This window comes from Melozone crissalis, unplaced genomic scaffold (genome assembly GCF_028551555.1).
Source record: "Melozone crissalis strain CALT ecotype California unplaced genomic scaffold, PUWL_Pcris_2 ptg000073l_1, whole genome shotgun sequence".
In the NCBI taxonomy this organism is placed as follows: Eukaryota; Metazoa; Chordata; class Aves; order Passeriformes; family Passerellidae; genus Melozone; species Melozone crissalis.
This window is the reverse complement of record NW_026535850.1, coordinates 4104671-4122086: the sequence shown is the minus strand read 5'-3', so window position 1 is coordinate 4122086 and position 17416 is coordinate 4104671. Positions and strand designations below refer to the sequence as shown.

The window sequence follows — 17416 nt, the reverse complement described above, 5'->3', positions numbered from 1 at the left end:
AATTGCTACTCCTCCTAAAATATTCACACATGAAAGGTTTCTCCCAGACAAAATCTGCCCGCTCTGGCTGGCACTGTGGGCTCTGATGGCCACCTGTCATCTGCCCCTGAAACACTGGGGCTCTTGCCTTCCTTCCCATGGAAGTAGAACAGTCTCCTCGTCCAGGGGCCATGGCCAAATTTGAGATTTGGCCCCTAAATTTCATGTATCCAAAGATAGCTCCCAATCAAAAGCCTCCAAGAGAGACAAGTTTGGCTGGCTTGGCCTCCCAGGGGCTGCTTCTCATCTACCATCAAACCCTGGGGCTCTCTGCTCTCCTTCAGATGGAAAAGAAATGGCCTTTTCATCAAGGGACCAGTGGCCAAAACTTGTATTCCACCTCCCAAATTCTGTGTATCCAAGGATTTCTCTCAGGCACAAGCTGCAATTCCAGAAAGGTCTGGCTCGCCTTGGTCCTTGGTGGCCTCTGCTCATCTGCCCCTGAAACACTGGCCCTCTGTTTTCCTTCCAATGGAACAGAATCGTTGTTCACATCAAAGTGCCCATGGGCAAAACTGAAATTTGGCCTAAAAAATTCCATCTATCCAAGGATTGCTCCAAGGCAAAAGTAGCCAGGACACACAGGTCTGACTGGTCTTGTCCTGAGGTGATTTTCTTAGACTATGAGCAGAATGTTTTCATTTGCCAATACCTTGGAGAGGGCTGAGAGATCTCCCAAGATGGGGTTTGGAGGCCTCAAGCACATGAGCACTGTACAGGGACAGTGGAGCTCTGTGCTCAGTGGGGTGGAGAAGGAGGACAGCAGAGGAGAGCCCTGGGAGGGACTGAACGGTGGTTTCAGAGATGGTGGATCCTTTTGACATAGTAGAGAACAGACAGAGAAAGAAAGAATTAATGCAAAGGACAGATAGGGAGGGCCAGACAGGACCCAAAGAGAAAGGAATTTCCCTCCCAGGGCAGGGCTGTGGTGCAGCACATCCCCCAGCAGGAGCCTGTAGCAGCCCCAGGCTCTGTGTGGGAAGGCAGAGACAGGCAGGAGGCAGAGCTGTCAGCAAAGGAAGGGCCCAGCCAGGTGGGGCAGCCAGGGGATGCCGACAGCCTGCAGGGACAGAGGCGCAGGGCAGGGACACCGTGGGACAGCCTGGGCTGCACAGGGCACAGGGATGGGCAGCAGCTGCAAGACAGCCCTGCCAGAGCTGCCTTGGGCAGCACTTTGGCCATGGCTGCTGGCCCTGGGCCTGAGGCCAGGAGGGGACAAGTGACCCTTGCAGGGCTGGGGCCTCATTGCCTCCTTGTCCCTGCTCAGCAGCCTGGCAGGGGCCACCCCATGCTCCTGCCCTTGGCATTGCACATCCCCACATGCCAGTGCCCATCCCGGGAAGAGCCCTGAGCAAGGAGGGAGGGACAGGATCTGCCTGGCCAGGGGCTGGGGCTCAGCCCTTGGCCCTTTGCATTCCTCAAATACATCCAGCTTTGCTCAGCACCAGAGACAGCTTTCCCTTGTTTGTCCCCAGCTGTCATCACTGCCTCCAATGTTCTGCTCTAACTGGAACCTGGGGACACTTTCTGAGTTGAGTTCCTCAGTAGAACGCATGAAAACTTCAAGAAACTCTGGAGTCTAAATTTAACTTTGAGTGCTTGAGAAGTTTTTTGAAGACACTCTCTCAGGGACTGAGTCTGATGTAAACAACACCAAAGCCCCGAGAGGGTCATTAAAGTCCTTGTGCTGTGTCTGTGCTGCTGAGCTGGGCTGGGCTCCTGGCCCAGAGGCAACTCCTTGCAAACCAAGAAGAGCTTCAAAAAGACATTTCCATTTCTCCTGAGGAGCAGCTCCTCTCCCAGCCCAGCAGGGCTGGGGCACTGCCTACAGCCACCCTGGGCACAGCACAGAGGCACAGAGAGCTTCAATCATTCAGGGCTGGGAAGATGCTGAGAAGTGCCTGGGGCACAATCACTGCCAGCCCTTGGCACAGGAGCCTCTGGCTGCAGGAGGATGCAGCTGCAGCTCCTGGAGTGATCTCCTAAAGCTGGAACATCCCAATGCCTCCAGACTCTGTGAGTAAAAGACTGAATATTTCTGGTGCAGGGGAGGTGAAATGCTCATGAAACTTTGACATGCTGAGGAATGCTTGTCAGTCATAAAATATTTCCAATACAAGGATTTCATTAAAAATTAGGACATTTCCAAAGACTTTGTATTCAGTTTCCTAATATCGGAGAATGGCAGGGAGCGGGGGATTAATATTAAAGATTGATTATGAATTATTAATTATGAAATTTTAAAAGTTCCCAAGACATTGGAACTGTTATTTTTGTGTTCTGTAGATTCACAGGAGATCCCTAATGTGCTTTCAGCCACTCTGCCAAAGCACAGCAGCAGCATCACCTTTGCTGGACCCATCAGGCTCAGTCTGAGCTGTCCTTTCTCCCACCTGCAAACAGAACCTGCCCCAGCCAGTACCCTGCAAACAGGCAGGGTTCTGTAGGGCCAAGCAGAGGGCACAGAGATTTGGGGTCTGTGAGTGCTGGCACAGAGAGATCAGGCACTGGGAAACTCCTGCAGAAGGAAAATCTGCAGGAAGCAGAGAGAAGATCAGGGAAGGAGAGGAAACAAAACCCAGCAATGCTGTGGCAGGGAGAGTTTAGAGATGCCCACAGGATCCCCTCCAGTGCAGCCCCTCCCTCTGAACAAGCCCCCTCCCTCCTGTGCCCCAGCCCAGCCTCTGCCCTCAGGGCCGGGGCTCCAAGGCGTGCAGCCCCTCCTGTGCAGGCAGAGCTGCAGCAGAGCCGTGGGGCAGCTCTGCAGCCCCGGGCCCAGTTCTCTCTGCAGAGCACAGGGCTGGGAGCAGCTGCCCGGCCCTGGGGGCTCTGGAGGGGGCACTGCTGGCTCAGGGTGACGCTGTCCCCAGTGCCCGGCTCTGGGCAATGCTGTCAGGGCAGCCAGGGAAGGAGCTGCATCTCCCTTCATCCAATGCCAGCATAAGGACACTTGGGAGTTTCTCTGAGATTTCAGCCCGAGCTGGGAGCCTCAATCGAGGGTGCAAACCTATCCTAGAACAACTTTGAGTTATAGGATTGATGGGGAAAGGCAGAGGTGTTGTGACACTGAAAGTGCTGATGGGTTGGTGGAATGAGCAACGTGAGTCCTTGGCTACAAAACTGAAGCTGGGCTGTGGTGGATCCATCTGCTCTCAGCAGTACTTGGGGGTTGGTAAGAGAAACTTGGGAGTGTGAACATTCTCCATTTAAGAAATTGAAAGCCCAGAGAAACTCAAAACAGAATGAAGTGACAGATCATCTGCTCCCAGTCTGCACTCACCATCTGGCTGCAGGGAACTCACTTTGTTCTACCAGAGGGCAGCAGAAATGCTGAGTGTATCTGATATTGAAGAGCAGGATAGACAGGGGCAGAGCTCAAAAAGAAAACCTCACAACTCTTAAACACAAAACAGTGTCTGTGTATGTTACAGTGGAGGGTGTATGGGAAATGCCTTTGATTTTGGTTACAGATATCTCCTCTGACTCGTCACTGTCCCTTTCTCCATGAACAGGTGCCCATGTGCTGCCACAGCAAATGTCCAACAGCAGCTCCATCAGCCACTTCATCCTGCTGGCATTGGCAGACACGGGACAGCTGCAGCTCCTACACTTCTGCCTCTTGCTGGGCATCTCCCTGGCTGCCCTCCTGGGCAACGGCCTCATCATCAGCGCCGTAGCCTGCGGCCACCACCTGCACACGCCCATGTTCTTCTTCCTGCTCAACCTGGCCCTCAGTGACCTGGGCATGATCCGCACCACTGTCCCCAAAGCCATGCACAATTCCCTCTGGGATGGCAGGAACATCTCCTACTCAGGATGTGCTGCTCTGCTCTTTTTCTTTCTGTTCTTCATTTCAACAGAGTTTTATCTCCTGACCATCATGTGCAACGACCGCTACGTGTCCATCTGCAAGCCCCTCCACTACGGGACCCTCCTGGGCAGCAGAGCTTGTGCCCACATGGCCGCAGCTGCCTGGGCCAGTGCCTTTCTCAATGCTCTGCTGCACACAGCCAATACATTTTCCCTGCCCCTGTGCCATGGCAATGCCCTGGGCCAGTTCTTCTGTGAAATCCCACAGATCCTCAAGCTCTCTTGCTCCAAATCCCTCCTCAGGGAAGTTGGACTCATTGCTGTCAATGCCTGTTTAGCACTTGACTGTTTTGTGTTCATTGTTTTCTCCTATGTGCAGATCTTCAGGGTCGTGCTGAGGATCCCCTCTGAGCAGGGACGGCACAAAGCCTTTTCCACCTGCCTCCCTCACCTGGCTGTCGTCTCCCTGTTCATCAGCACTTGCACATTTGCCTACCTGAAGCCCCCCTCCATGTCCTCCCCATCCCTGGATGTGGCCCTGTACTCTGTGGTGCCTCCAGCCCTGAACCCCCTCATCTACAGCCTGAGGAACCAGGAGTTCAAGGCTGCGGTGTGGAGACTGGTGACTGCATGCTTTCAAAAACATTAAACTGCTGGGCAATATCTGCAAATAACTTGCAATCAAAGTCATCTTTGCTACTTCTTGTTGACTTCATTTTAGAGTTTCTTTACCTTTGTTTTACTTTTTTCTTATTGTCCAAAAAGAAATGTCATTGTTTGTTGAGTGGTCATTTTGTTCCTCTCCACCATCCCTGTGGCCACAGACTGTGGCAATGAGGGGCTGTGCTGTTGGTGCCTTTAAATGAAATGATGATCTCTCCCAACAAGGTTTTCTGCAGAGATGCCGTTTTGTTGCCTTCTCTGGAGCTGCAGCAGCAATGTCTGTGTGCAGAGCTGGGGGCAGATCAGGGCTGGCCCAGCAGCTGTGCCCAGCAGCAGCAGCAGCACATGGTGTTGCCAGTGCTGCTGCCGTGGCCCTGCCCCGCTGCCCTGGTGGCCCTGGTGTTGCTGCAGGGCCTGAGTGCTCTCGGGGCCGGGCACAGCCGTGGGGGTGGCAGTGCCGGGGCTGCAGCAGGGACAGGCCATGGGCACTGCTGGGGCAGCGCTGACGCCTCAGGCCAGGGCCTGGGGGCTCCAGGCTCCTTGCCCAGGCTCTCTCAAGAACACGCCCAGGCCAATGCTCAGCACAGAAAAGCCCCGTGAGCAGCCCCAGGCTGGCCGTGGGCAGGCTGGGGGCAAACAGCATGGCTGGGGCTCTGCAAGGGCCCTGGGACAGAGGGGAAGGAGTAGCAGAGCAGGGCCTGATCCATCCCCAGTGCGCCGCACAGCCCAGGGCAGTGTCCCAGAGCGTCCTCATGGAGCTGCCAACAACATCCCCCCTCTGCAGCCCTGGCCTCTCCCCCAGCTCACACAGATGCCCCATCCTTGCAGGCACAGACCTGGCAGCACTGGCTCAGGAGCTCCTGTTTGCATTGCACAGAGCAGGCAGGAGCACCCCCATGCTGTTGGTGTGGGGACATGAACCTGAGGGAGCACAAATGCCATCAGCCCCTGGGGCCAGCAAGGGCTGGGGGACACCAGGGAAACCACTCAGCTTTGTCCTGGCCTCTGCAGTCAGCCAGAAAGTTTGTTCCCATCAGCTGGGAGTTTCCTGTCCCACTGCAGACTCTGTTGGTCAGAGCCAGGGCTGCCTGGCAGCCACCCCCAAACTGCCCTGAGCATTTCCTTGGCTTCACCTTTGATTTCTTTACTCTTCACTGGTACAAATTTCTTCCCATTGCCCACCCCTGTTCCCTCCCCTGCAAACAGCCCATCCCTGTTTGCCCTTCCCTCTCTGGCCCCACTCCCCATTGCAGTTCCTGACTTGGCCCCATGGGAACGTCCCTTGGGGAGCAGGATCATCCTACAAGTGCTGCAGGAATTGTCTGCAGGCTCCTGCAGTGCCTGGTGCTGCTCCCTTGCCAGAGGCACCCCAGGCCAGGAGGGCACATCTGGGCTGCTGTGTCTGGCTCTGGGGCTCCCTGTTCTGGGCAGTGAGGAGGAGCTGCAGAGGCTCTGCAGGACTGACAGGATGGGCTTTGGGGCTGGCAGGAGAAGCTGAGGGGCCTGGGCTGCTGGAGCTTCTAAAGAGGAGGCCCAGGGCTCATCCTGCAACTGCTCCAAGGGTGGCTTCAGAGAGTCACAGAATCAGCAAGGGTGGAACAGGCCATGGAGATCATCAAGTCCAACCTGTGCCCTGACAGTGCCTCGTCTCCCCTGAGCCTCCTCATCTCCAGGATAAACAACCCCAGCTCTCTCAGCCACTCCTCACAGGACTTGTGCTCCAGACCCCTCACCAGCCTTGTTGCCCTTCTCTGGACATGCTCCAGCCCCTCCATGTCCTTCCTGGGGGGCTCCAGAACTGGACACAGCACTCGAGGTGCTGCCCAAGCAGTGCTGAGCACAGGGGAAGAATCCCTGCCCTGCTCCTGCTGGCCACACCATTCCTGATCCAGGCCAGGAGCCATTGGCCTTCTTGCCCACCTGGGCACACTGCTGCCTCATGTCCAGCCTGCTGTCCATCAGTCCCTGCAGGTCCCTTTATGCCTGGCTGCTGTCCAGCCACTCTGTCCCCAGCCTGTAGCACTGCAGGGGTTGTTGTGGACAAAGTGCAGGACCCGGCACTTGGACTTGTTCAACCTCACCTTGCTGGATTTGTTCTCAGGATCCACTCTGTCCAGGGCCCTTTGCAGAGCCCTCCTACCCTCCAGCAGATCCACACTCACACTCAGCTTGGTGTCATCTGCAAATTTGCTGATGCTGGACCCAATCCCCTTATGCTGATCATCAGTGCAGATATTGAAATCCACGCTGGTTGGCTCTGAACCCTCAGCCATCCTGTGGGTGCCCTGTGATGGCACTCAAGGTGATCTGTTCCATAACCTTGCTGGGCACCCAGGTCAGGCTGACAGGCCTGGAGGTCCCCAGATCCTCCTTCCAGCCCTTCTTGGGGATGGGCTCACACTGGCACCTCCAGTGCTCTGGGAGCTCCCTGCTGAGCCAGCACTGATGGTGAATGATGGAGAGCAGCCTGGGGAGCTCATCCACAGCTCCCTCATTGCCCTAGGATGGATCCTGTCTGATCCCATTCACCTGTGAGCATCTGAGTGGCTCAGCAGGTCACCCACTGCTTCCTCCTGGATTCCAGGGGCTGTTCTGCTCCCTGTGCCCATCTACCAGCTCAGGACAACACTTGTCCTGAGGATATCCTCTCCAAATATTTAAAATTGAAACAAAATAGGGGTAAAGTAGCTCAGCCTTTTCCTTATCTTTACTTACTATATTCTCCACTGCATCCAATAAAGAGTAGAGGTTCTCCTACTCCTCCTTTTTGCTATTTTTTTTTTATAAAAACATTTTTATTCTTTTTGCAGAACCCTCCAGGTTAAGTTTTAATAGAGTTTTCAACTCTCAGCTTTTCTTTCTGTATGACCCCTAAAAGACTTCCTGAGTTGCTGGTCCTTTTTCCACCCCTGAGTCTCCAGAAAAGCTCCATGGGCAGCCAGGCCAGTCATTTTCCTCACTAGCTCATCTTCTGCCGCACTGGGACAGGCTGCTTCTTCCCCCTTATGATTACTTTCTTGAAATGTGTCCGTCCTTCCAGGACCCCTTTGTTTTTAAGGGCTGTTTCCCTTAAAGCAATCAGTACCTGATTAGGTATTCCCCAAAACTGGAGCCTAAACAGGCCAAAGTCTGCCCTCCCTATTTCCAGTGAAGAAGCTTTGTTGCTGCCCCTCCCTCTTTCACAGAACATTGAACACTTCATTATTTCATGGTCACTGTGCCCCAGGCAGCCTCTGAGCCCCACATCTGCCTCCAGCCCTTCTCTGTTTGTGAACAGCAGCAGACAGAGCTTTCCTTGGCAGTGGGAGTGTTACCAAAAATTTAGTAAAACAGAAAATTCCTTAACCCCAATGTAGCATTAAGAAGCAGCATTCTTTATTCAGCTGGATGCACGGGGGAGAGCTCCTCCCAAAGCTGTGCATGCTGAGTACAGGAAAGTTTCTGTTTATATTCTGTATTTTGCATACATATTCATTGATTGTCCTGGACTAAAAATACATATGATAATCATTTCCCCAAAATCATTAATATATTTCCCCTCCCCTTTACCCATGCATTCTCCTCTCCTGGTGGTCCCTGGTGCTCGTGGACCCCAATGTTCCCGTGGGCCTGGCTGAGCTGGCAGGACACTGAGGCTGCTGAACTTCCAGTTCCCCTTCTCACACAATGGGCACTGTGTGGTTTCCACAGGCCTGGGGTTGTGGAGAACAAGCTCCAGGTGTGAACTCACCTGGTGAAGACAATTTATCATCTGGTACCATGTGGTCACAGAGTGGGCTATGACATCACAGAGTGGGTTAGGTGAGGTCATTGAGCATCCATGGCATCATAGTCTGCCTTTGTGACATCAGAGATTCAGCTGTGACATCACAGGGCAGAGGTCTGACATCACAGTGCAGACTATGGCATCACAGACTCTGGTGTGACATCAGAGACCAGCTGTGTGACATTGGAGAATGGGCTGTGACATCCCAGAGGGACTGTGACATCCCAGAGGGGCTGTGTGACATCCCAGAGGGGCTGGGTCAGGTCACTGGGTTGGTCACTCTGCCCCAGCTCCCCCTCACAGTTTCTCCCAACAACTCCAATGCTGTCCATGCCCAGCAGGGTCCCTGTCCCTGGGATCCCCCTGGCCCACCTGGAGCCAAAGCCTCCACCAAAGGATGTTCCACAGGATCCACCCCAGAGCCTGACATGGGGACAAGGGGCCAGGCATGTGTGACCAGGACATCAAGGACGGGGATTATCCAGGTCACTGTGGCCTGGGTTGGGTTGCCCAGGGCAGGAAAGATGTCTGGCAGCTGGAGCAGGGTCTGGGAAGGGCCTCCAAGGTGGGGCTGGAGCCCCTGGGCTGTGAGCAGAGGCTGAGGGAGCTGGGCTGGTCCAGCCTGGAGCAGGGAAGGCTGAGGGGCTCCTCATCCCAGCCTGGCAGTGCCAGCCAGGAGGGGATGGAGAACACAGAGCCAGGCTCTTCACAGGGGGCTGGGGGGAGACAAAAGCCGATGGGTGGAAGGGGAAAGAGGGGAGATCAGCCATGGCATGAGCAGATGAAATGAGTCAGGCTGGTTTCAGCATTTCGTCAACACCAAGAGCAGCCTGACATCCCTTTTCCATCCACCACTGATAGATTTGCAAATCAGGAATTGTTTGAGCTGTTCTGTCCTCAGTCCAGGACAAGAATCCTGATACAAGAACTTAATTGTGTTTATATCTATCACAAAACCACGTTAGTCAAAAATTAATTTTAGTATGCAAATCACTTGTGAACAGTGGACTCATCAGACACGCTGGGACATTGCACATAGCTCAGGGAAGAGTTTGTAATTGTGTGATTGTTATTTTAATGGTGTAATTTTTATGAAGTTATATCCTGCTCAACTGTGGTCTGTTGGCTAGGTCCAGTGTGGGCTGGAGGGAGCTCAGATTTGCACAAGGCTGCTCTGAGTGCCAGCCTTGGATGGGGAAAATGGTGGGGTGGGGGTAGGGACAGAGTCTGATTGATTGCCAGCCATGAAAGGTCTTGATTTTCATACCCAGTCAAACTGCTTGAGGAGGTACTTGGATTCAGTGTCAAATGGAAATTGCATATATCAATTTATGAACAGGGGAAAAAAAATTAAACAGGACCTAAAAAATGTTTTCTCACTGTCTTTTTAAATAGAACACATTCAGTTGAATGCAATTCTGAAATCTCTCTTATTAACCACACAAGATTTGGAAACTGAAATCAAATTATCCCCAGAGATTTGGCTTGTTAAGGTGTTCTGAATGTTAATGAGTCCAGGGACACTGAATTCCTGCACTGAAGAGCTGAAGGCTGAACAAGCCTTTCAAGCAGCACTTGGATTCAGTGTCAATTGGAGATTGCACATATCAATGAATTAACAGGGAAAAAACCTAAACAGGACTTAAAAATCATGTTTTGTCACTGTCTTTTGTCAGCAGCCCCCACTGAGGCCATCCCTGCCCAGAGACCGTGGGGGAATGGGCAGACCAGGAGAGCGTCCCTGGGGCTGGGGCAGCACAACTCAGAGGCACCAGTGGCTCCAGCTGGGCAATGGAGTGTGGAATGGGGCTGGGAAAGCCCTGCCTGGGCTGGGCCAAGCAGGACACACAAGCCCTGACTGCCATCCAGTAGAAAACTCTGTCAAGGAGATATTTAAAAGGAATTACAATTGTTTCTGTATTCTGAATTGGACTTCCTGGAGAAATACCAACAAGAGATCCTCAGGAGCTTAAAACAACAAAACAGTCTTTACTGGTAACTTTGGAAAATCAGAGAATTTTTGGCAAAAGATTTAATATGACATTCAATCAACACAGAACACTTCTTAAAGCACTGACTTGGCCCATTCAACTTCACAAACTCTAAGCTATTTGAATTTTACATTACTCAAATTTGCAAAAGGACCGAAATAGAAGAAAAGGATAGAAAGAGAGAGAGGCAAACAGGATACAGAGGAGCATACACAGAGGTACCAACTCCTGGATTCCAGTAGTGTTTAGATGGAAATTCCAAGAGGAGGTAGGGTCAAGATGTGTGCTTGCCTTGTGGTCAGCCTTCAATTCCCCTTGGTCATCCTGGGCCCTTTCCCCAGGTGGGACTGTGGGTCATTTGATCCCTCAGGAGCTGAGCTTGGGCTGCAGAGGTAGCTGTGGAGCATTGCCTGTGCTGTGCCAGGGACTGGCAGACACTGCTGGGCTGGGATAGAGGCTCTGGGGGCATTGGGGTTCCAAGGCAGAGCAGGGCTGGGGTTCCAGGGCCGGGCAGGGCTGGGGTTCCAGGGCAGGGCAGGGCTGGACCTGCCCCTTCCTCCCCTATTGGAATAAGATCCCAATATTACCAGGTAGATTGTGCCTGGGCTTGTCTGACCCCTGCTCCTGGGCCAAAGGCGGCAACTGTGGTGTTTCACCTCAGAGACACTTTTGGCTGGCTGGATGGTGCAGCTGAGCGCCGAAACAAGTCCAGGCTTGTAGAAAGTCAGTTTGCCTCAGGTGGGAAGGCTTCAGGCTAAGGTGAGGAGGAAAAGGAGACAGATTCTGCCGGAGGGTTAATGTCAAGAGTTTATTCCATGGTCACAGACGTCTGAATCTCAGGTAACAGCTCCAACAGAATCCCGACCGCATGGCCTGAGTGACTTTTTAAGCTCTGGGGGGAGGGGGAGGGAAGGGACAGGTGAGCCACCAACCAGGTGGGAGGGGAAGGGTCTCAGGGAATGATGACACCCAGACAGACCAATGACCTCTGGGCACAGGGGCATCTTTTGAACCTGACCAACCACACAATGGCCTTGCTGGAATGTTAAGACTGATTGACAGCCCAGCAGGGGGCTCAGGGAAAGGGGAAGGGGAAGAGAGATATTGCCACACCTGGGAAGGGGCTGGGAAGTTTAAAACAGGAAATTGCAACACACTGCAACACTCCCCACACATGAAATGTCTTGAGCCAAGAAACTCCTCCACTCTGTCACAATAAGGAATACTGGAGGTGAAATCCCAATTCTGGCCATGGGCACCTAGATAAGAAGGACAGTTCTTTTCCTTAGGAATGAAAGCCCCAGTTCTCAGTAAATTTCTGGTTTGATTGTTTGGATTCTGTTTGGTTTTGTTGTTGCTTTGTTTCCTTGTTGTGCCTGAAGTGTCCAGTCAGGAGCAGAGTGACTCTTTCCAAGGAACCTTGTGCTGCTGTCCCTTAATATTCAGTCTGGTTTTTGCTGCTCCCTTGCTGGGGATTTTTTCAGTGCTCTCACGGCCTCGTTGGTAGCAGGGTGAAGGAGCCCTGGCCCAGGCTCTGGCCCTGGGGGACACGGGGACGCTGCCGGGGGGTCCTGTCCCCCTGTGCCACCCCCAGGGCCCCAGCCCCCGTCCCCGTGTCAGGCTCTGGGGTCGATCTCATGGAACATCCTCTGGGGGAGGCTGCGGGGCCGGGGGCGGGGAGACCCGGGGGGACAGGGGACCCCGCTGTGCACGAGCAGGGTTGGACTGCTCTGGGGGGAGCTGTGAGGGGGGCCGGGGCAGAGTGACCTCCCCAGGGACCTTACACAGCTCCTGTGATGTCACACTGCCCCTGTGATGTCACACAGCCCCTGTGATGTCACACTGCCCCTGTGAAGTCACATAGCCATCTCTGTGATGTCACACTGCCCCTGTGATGTCACACAGATCCCTGTGATGTCACACAGCCCCTGTGATGTCACACTGCCCCTGTGATGTCACACAGCCCCTGTGATGTCACACAGATCCTTGTGATGTCACACAGCCCCTGTGATGTCACACAGGCACTGTGATGTCATACAGCCTGTGTGATGTCACACAGATCCCTGTGATGTCACACAGATCCTTGTGATGTCACACAGCCCCTGTAAAGTCACACAGCCCCTGTGATGTCCCAGAGCCAACTCTGAGATTCCACACTGTGATGTGATACAGCTCTGCTCTGTGATGTCACAGAAGTCTCTGTGATGTCAGAAAGTCACTCTATGATTTCACAATCTCTACTGTGATGTCACAGCCTGCTCTATGATGTTACACAGCCACCCAGTGTTGTCACAGCCCACTCCCTGATGTCACAGCCAGCTCTGTGATGCAACAACCCTCCTCAGTGATGTCACAAAACCCTCTCTGTGATGTCATACTGACACTCTGTAAGGTCACAGCACTTACTTTGACCTCACTGCCAGCTCTATGATGTCATGCAGCCATGCCATGGTCTCACAGCCTGTTCTGTGATGTCACACAGTCCCCTCTATGACGCTGTAGCTGCTCAGTGGCCTCACACAACAAACTCTGTGATGTTACAGCCCAATCTGTGACCTCACACAGCCCACTCTGTGCTGTCACACAGCCCCTTGCTGACATCCCAGCTGCTCTGTGCCTCTGTGACACAGCCCCAGAGGTGCTGCTGTGACACAGCCCCCTCAGGGCCATCCCACAGCCCCTGCCAGTGCTGAGCCCCTGTGAGCTCTGTCTGCACCCTGCTGGTGTCCCTGAGGGACCCTGGCAGTGCCCCAGCCCTGCTGGGCTGTGCACAGGAGCTGCTCCTGGCCAGAGCTGTCTCTCTGCAGCGCTGCCCTTGCCAGGAGCTGCCTCTGGGCCAGGAGCCCGGCCCAGCTCAGCAGCACAGACACAGCACAGGGACTTTAATGAGCCTCTGGGGCTTTGCTGCTCTTTGTATCAGACTCAGTCCCTCAGAGTGTGTTTAAAAACTTCTCAAGAACTCAAAGTTTAATTGAAACAGTGAATTTGCTAGAAGATTTATTGGGTCCCACTGAGGGACAGGACTGAGAAAATGTCCCCAGGTTCCAGGTAGAGCAGAACCCTGGAAGCACTCATGACAGGCAGGGACAAGCAAGGAAAACGTGTCTCTGTGCTGAGCAAAGCTGGATGTGTTTGAGGAATGCAAAGGGCCAAGGCCTGAGCCCCAGCCCCTGGCCAGGCAGATCCTGTCCCTCTCTCCTTGCTCAGGGCTCTTCCCGGGATGGGCACTGGCATGTGGGGATGTGCAATGCCAAGGGTAGGAGCATGGGGCGGCCCCTGCCAGGCTGCTGAGCAGGGACAAGGAGGCAATGAGGCCCCAGCCCTGCAAGGGTCACTTGTCCCCTCCTGGCCATGGCCAAAGTGCTGCCCAAGGCGGCTCTGGCAGGGCTGTCTTGCAGCTGCTGCCCATCCCTGTGCCCTGTGCAGCCCAGGCTGTCCCATGGTGTCCCTGCCCTGCGCCTCTGTCCCTGCAGGCTGTCGGCATCCCCCGGCTGCCCCACCTGGCTGGGCCCTTCCTTTGCTGACAGCTCTGCCTGCTGCCTGCCTCTGCCTGCCCACACAGAGCCTGGGGCTGCTCCAGGCTCCTGCTGGAGACGTGCTGCACCACAGCCCTGCCCTGGGAGGGAAATTCCTTTCTGCTGCTGCCCAGGCTTGGCCTGCCCACCTGCCCTTGGTGCCATTATTTCCTTCTCATGCCTCTACCCTCCAGGAAGAAAAGCTCCAGCCTCTCTGAAACCACCCTTCAGCCCCTGCCAGGCTACTCCTGTTCTGTCCTACGTGTCCACCCCACTGAGCCCAGAGCCTGCAGCCTCTACCTGCTGGTTATGTAATGAGGCCTCCAAACCCCATCTTGGGACATGTCTGGGTCCTCTCCAAGGTTTGTGAAAATGGAAAAACAGCGGTCAAAGGTATTTTCTCCCAAATCTTGCAGTGGCAGAACAAGGGTCAATATGTCTGAAGTGAATGAGGTGGGATTTACATTTGTTAGAAGGAGGAAATATTTTACAGTGATGAGAGTGGAACAAAATTGAAACTGTTTCTCCAGAGAAGTGGATGTGCCATCCCAGGAATTATACAAGACCAGGAGCTTTGTGCAACCTGACAACGGGAAACACTTTCCCTCCCCAAGAATGGAATTCCTATTGTGTGGGTTCTCTAATGTGCTCACAAGGCTTCTGGCCAGAATGTCAGCTGAGGGCAGCCAGGCTGCTGCAGCAATTCAGAGGCATCTCCCCAGTAATTTTAATAACCAGATGATAACAACCCACTGAAACTTGAACAGAACTTGTTCACATTTAAGTAGTTTAAGCAATCACTATCGGGAAAATGTATAGACCAGTACATTTAGAAAATGTTGCATTTATTCAGTGCAAAAAAAAAGCACAATCAGTAGAGCATATATTGTTCATCCACTCAGCTGGGCAAACCACTAAACTGCTGCACCAGAGGACGGGCACTATCCCATCCTGTATTTCCCTTTGTCATTCTCTCTCAGAGTGCAGATGAGACAAAACCAAGAAGTTCAACTTGAGTCAATCCTTACCTTCAAAGGAAATTCGTGAACCTTTTGCAGAAGCCAATGCTCTGCACGTTGATGAAATCTTCGCAGAGGCCAATGCTCTGCAGGTGTAGGAACTTTGCAGAGGCCAATGCTCTGCACCTTTAGGAATTCTCTGCGCAGGCCAATGCCCCGTGAACAATTCACCTGGCGAATCGTCCGGTGCAGCCGCCTGCAGGAGCCCAGGCTGCGCACACCCAGCCAGGGCCGCGTTCTCAGGCAGCTGAGGCCGCGCCGCTGTCACAGACGCCGCCGCCGCGTTCGCGGTTCCCAGGCACCCGCGGCCCCCGGCAGCCGCCGCCGTTTTCCGGATCCTGCCCCTCCCGGCCCCGCACGGCCCCCCAAGATGCTGCCGGGGCTCGGGGGCTTCGTCTGCCCGGGCTGGGGCTCGGCCTCCCCTGCGGGACAAGGTGAGGGGGGGTCCCCGGGGGTCGTGTTCCCCCCGGGGGCGTGTGTGAGTCCCCAGTGTCCCCCCCAAGCCAGGGTCACCCCATTTGCTCTGCCCAGAGCTCCTGAGCCAACTCCTGCTGCCCCCCGGCAGGGGCCTTGGGGAGCCCCCCGGGGACCCCCTTGAATGCCCATTCCTGGGCACTGGGACCCCCCCGCATCTCCTTCAACAGCTGCCGGACCCCCTGCACCCTCTTATCCTGCCCCGACACCCCCTGCACCCCCTTTCCCGGGTATCCTCCTCTGGCAGCCCCTGGATCCCCCGGACCCCATTCCCGGCCAGCCGGGGCACCTCACCCCCAGGCCTCCCTTCGCCCAGGGACCAGTGACGCCACCAAAGACGTGGGTCGCCATTGGCAGACAGCAAAGAGCGGCGCCAATGGTGGGGCCGGAGGCGGCTAAGGGGGCGGGGCCGCAGCAGAGCAGCGCGATGGCTCCAGCGCTGGGGTTGGGGGCGCTCCTGGGGCCCGGGGGGCGGCGAGAGCTGAGGGGGACCCCCGGCACCGGGACTCTGGGGTCGCCCGTTCCGGAGCACTGAGGGGCCCCTGAACCCCCATTTCTTTGGCGCCGCCATCCCCCCGCACCCCCATTCCCGGGCATGGGTTCCACCCTGCGCCCCCTTATCCGGCACCAACAATCCCCGCAGCCCCTTGCGGCAATCCCCCCTCTCCCAGCCCCCAGAGCCCCCTTTTCTTTGACCCAGAGACCCCCTGAACCCCTATTCCTCCCTTTGGGTTCCCCTCCCCACCTCACCATGCCGTGCTTCCCAGAGCCGGAATCCAGCGGGAATCTCACCCTGGTGCTCCCTGTGTCTGTCCGCGCTGCCATCGGCGTTGTTCTCCTCATCGGATTCGGCGTCTGGAGGCTCCAATCTGCTTCCCTCCAAAACCCTTCCTGGGGATCACCCTGTTCTTCCCCCCTCCCAAGACTTCTGGGGGTCCCCCATGTCCCACCCAGCCCCCCCCAACTCCTCCTGGGTCCCCCATAAGCCGCACATGGGGATTCCTGGGAGTTCCCCTGTGTTCCCCCATTCCCAGGACTTTGGGGGTCCCCCCCGACCTATCCGTGCCCCCCCCGATTTCTTCTACAGCCCCCCTGTGGTGGTGGGGGCTGGGGGCTGAGTGCTGGTGCCCCTTGCCTGCAGCAGATCCAGCGCTGAGGGGAGTTCGGGGGTCCCTTTGCATTTGGGGTCCCCTGGGGGTTGGGGTGACTCCCCGGGCCCCCAGGATCCCCCTGAACTCACTGATGCTGCCTGTGCTCAGTGAGGGGGCTCATTCCCAGCACGGGGTCCCAGCTCTGTCACCAGCATTGCCAAGGTACCCCCAAAACCCCCAAAACCTCCAGGGAACCCCAAACCCCGTGGAACAAACCAACCTCCCTGGGACCCCAAAACCATCCCTGGGCTCTCCAAAAGCTCCCCAAGACTGCAAAACCCCATACAGACCCCCCCAAACCCTCTCAGGAGATCAAAATTCACACAGGATGTCCCAACACCTTTCCAGGTCCCCCTGAGAAGGTTCATATCTGGCATGGGATCCCCATCTCTGTCACCGGCAGGTATCCCAAAACAGCCTTGGATTCCTCTTGGCATCGCCTAATCCCCCCGTTGGACCCCAGAAAGCCCCCCTTGGGAACCCCCAAAAATCCACCATGACGCCCCAAGATCCCCGGTATACGCAAAACCCCACCAGGAACCCCTCACAACAGTTTATACCCAGCACAGAGTCACCATCACCCAGGTACCCCCAAACCCTCCCAGGACCCCCAAACCTCCCTGGGACCCCCAACATTCCCAGGATCTCCAACTCCCCCTCCCGGGCTCCACTGTCAGAATCAATGGGAGTGGTGTTGCCCTTTCTAGGAGAATTATAGTGGGACCCGACCATAGTGGGGGCCCTAAAGCGGCGATGGTAGAGAGAATCCCAAAAATCACCCTGGGAGGCAAAACATCCCCTACAGGGCCTTGGAGTGGGGGCCCCATAAAAATGCCAATGAAAGCTGTCATGATCCCCCCTTGAAAGGGGCTTGTGTGGCTGCGGCCCCACAAACACCCTAAAATGGGAAGGAAAAAACACCCTTGAAGTGGTGGGATTTCCCCAAAAAACCCTCAAAAGAGAAAACCTTCACTTCAAAGGGGCCTGG

General features: G+C 55.1%; 1 protein-coding gene across 1 annotated transcript; it reads left to right on the top strand.

The window, feature by feature from the left end:
* Positions 1 to 3955: 3955 nt before the first annotated feature.
* LOC128946046 (olfactory receptor 14J1-like) lies at positions 3956 to 16395 on the top strand (the record flags this gene model as incomplete). Its single annotated transcript, XM_054289978.1, has 3 exons — positions 3956 to 4408; positions 15525 to 15656; positions 16312 to 16395. Coding segments are annotated over 3 exons (669 nt in total), but the record flags the coding sequence as incomplete, so codon positions are not given.
* Positions 16396 to 17416: the final 1021 nt, after the last annotated feature.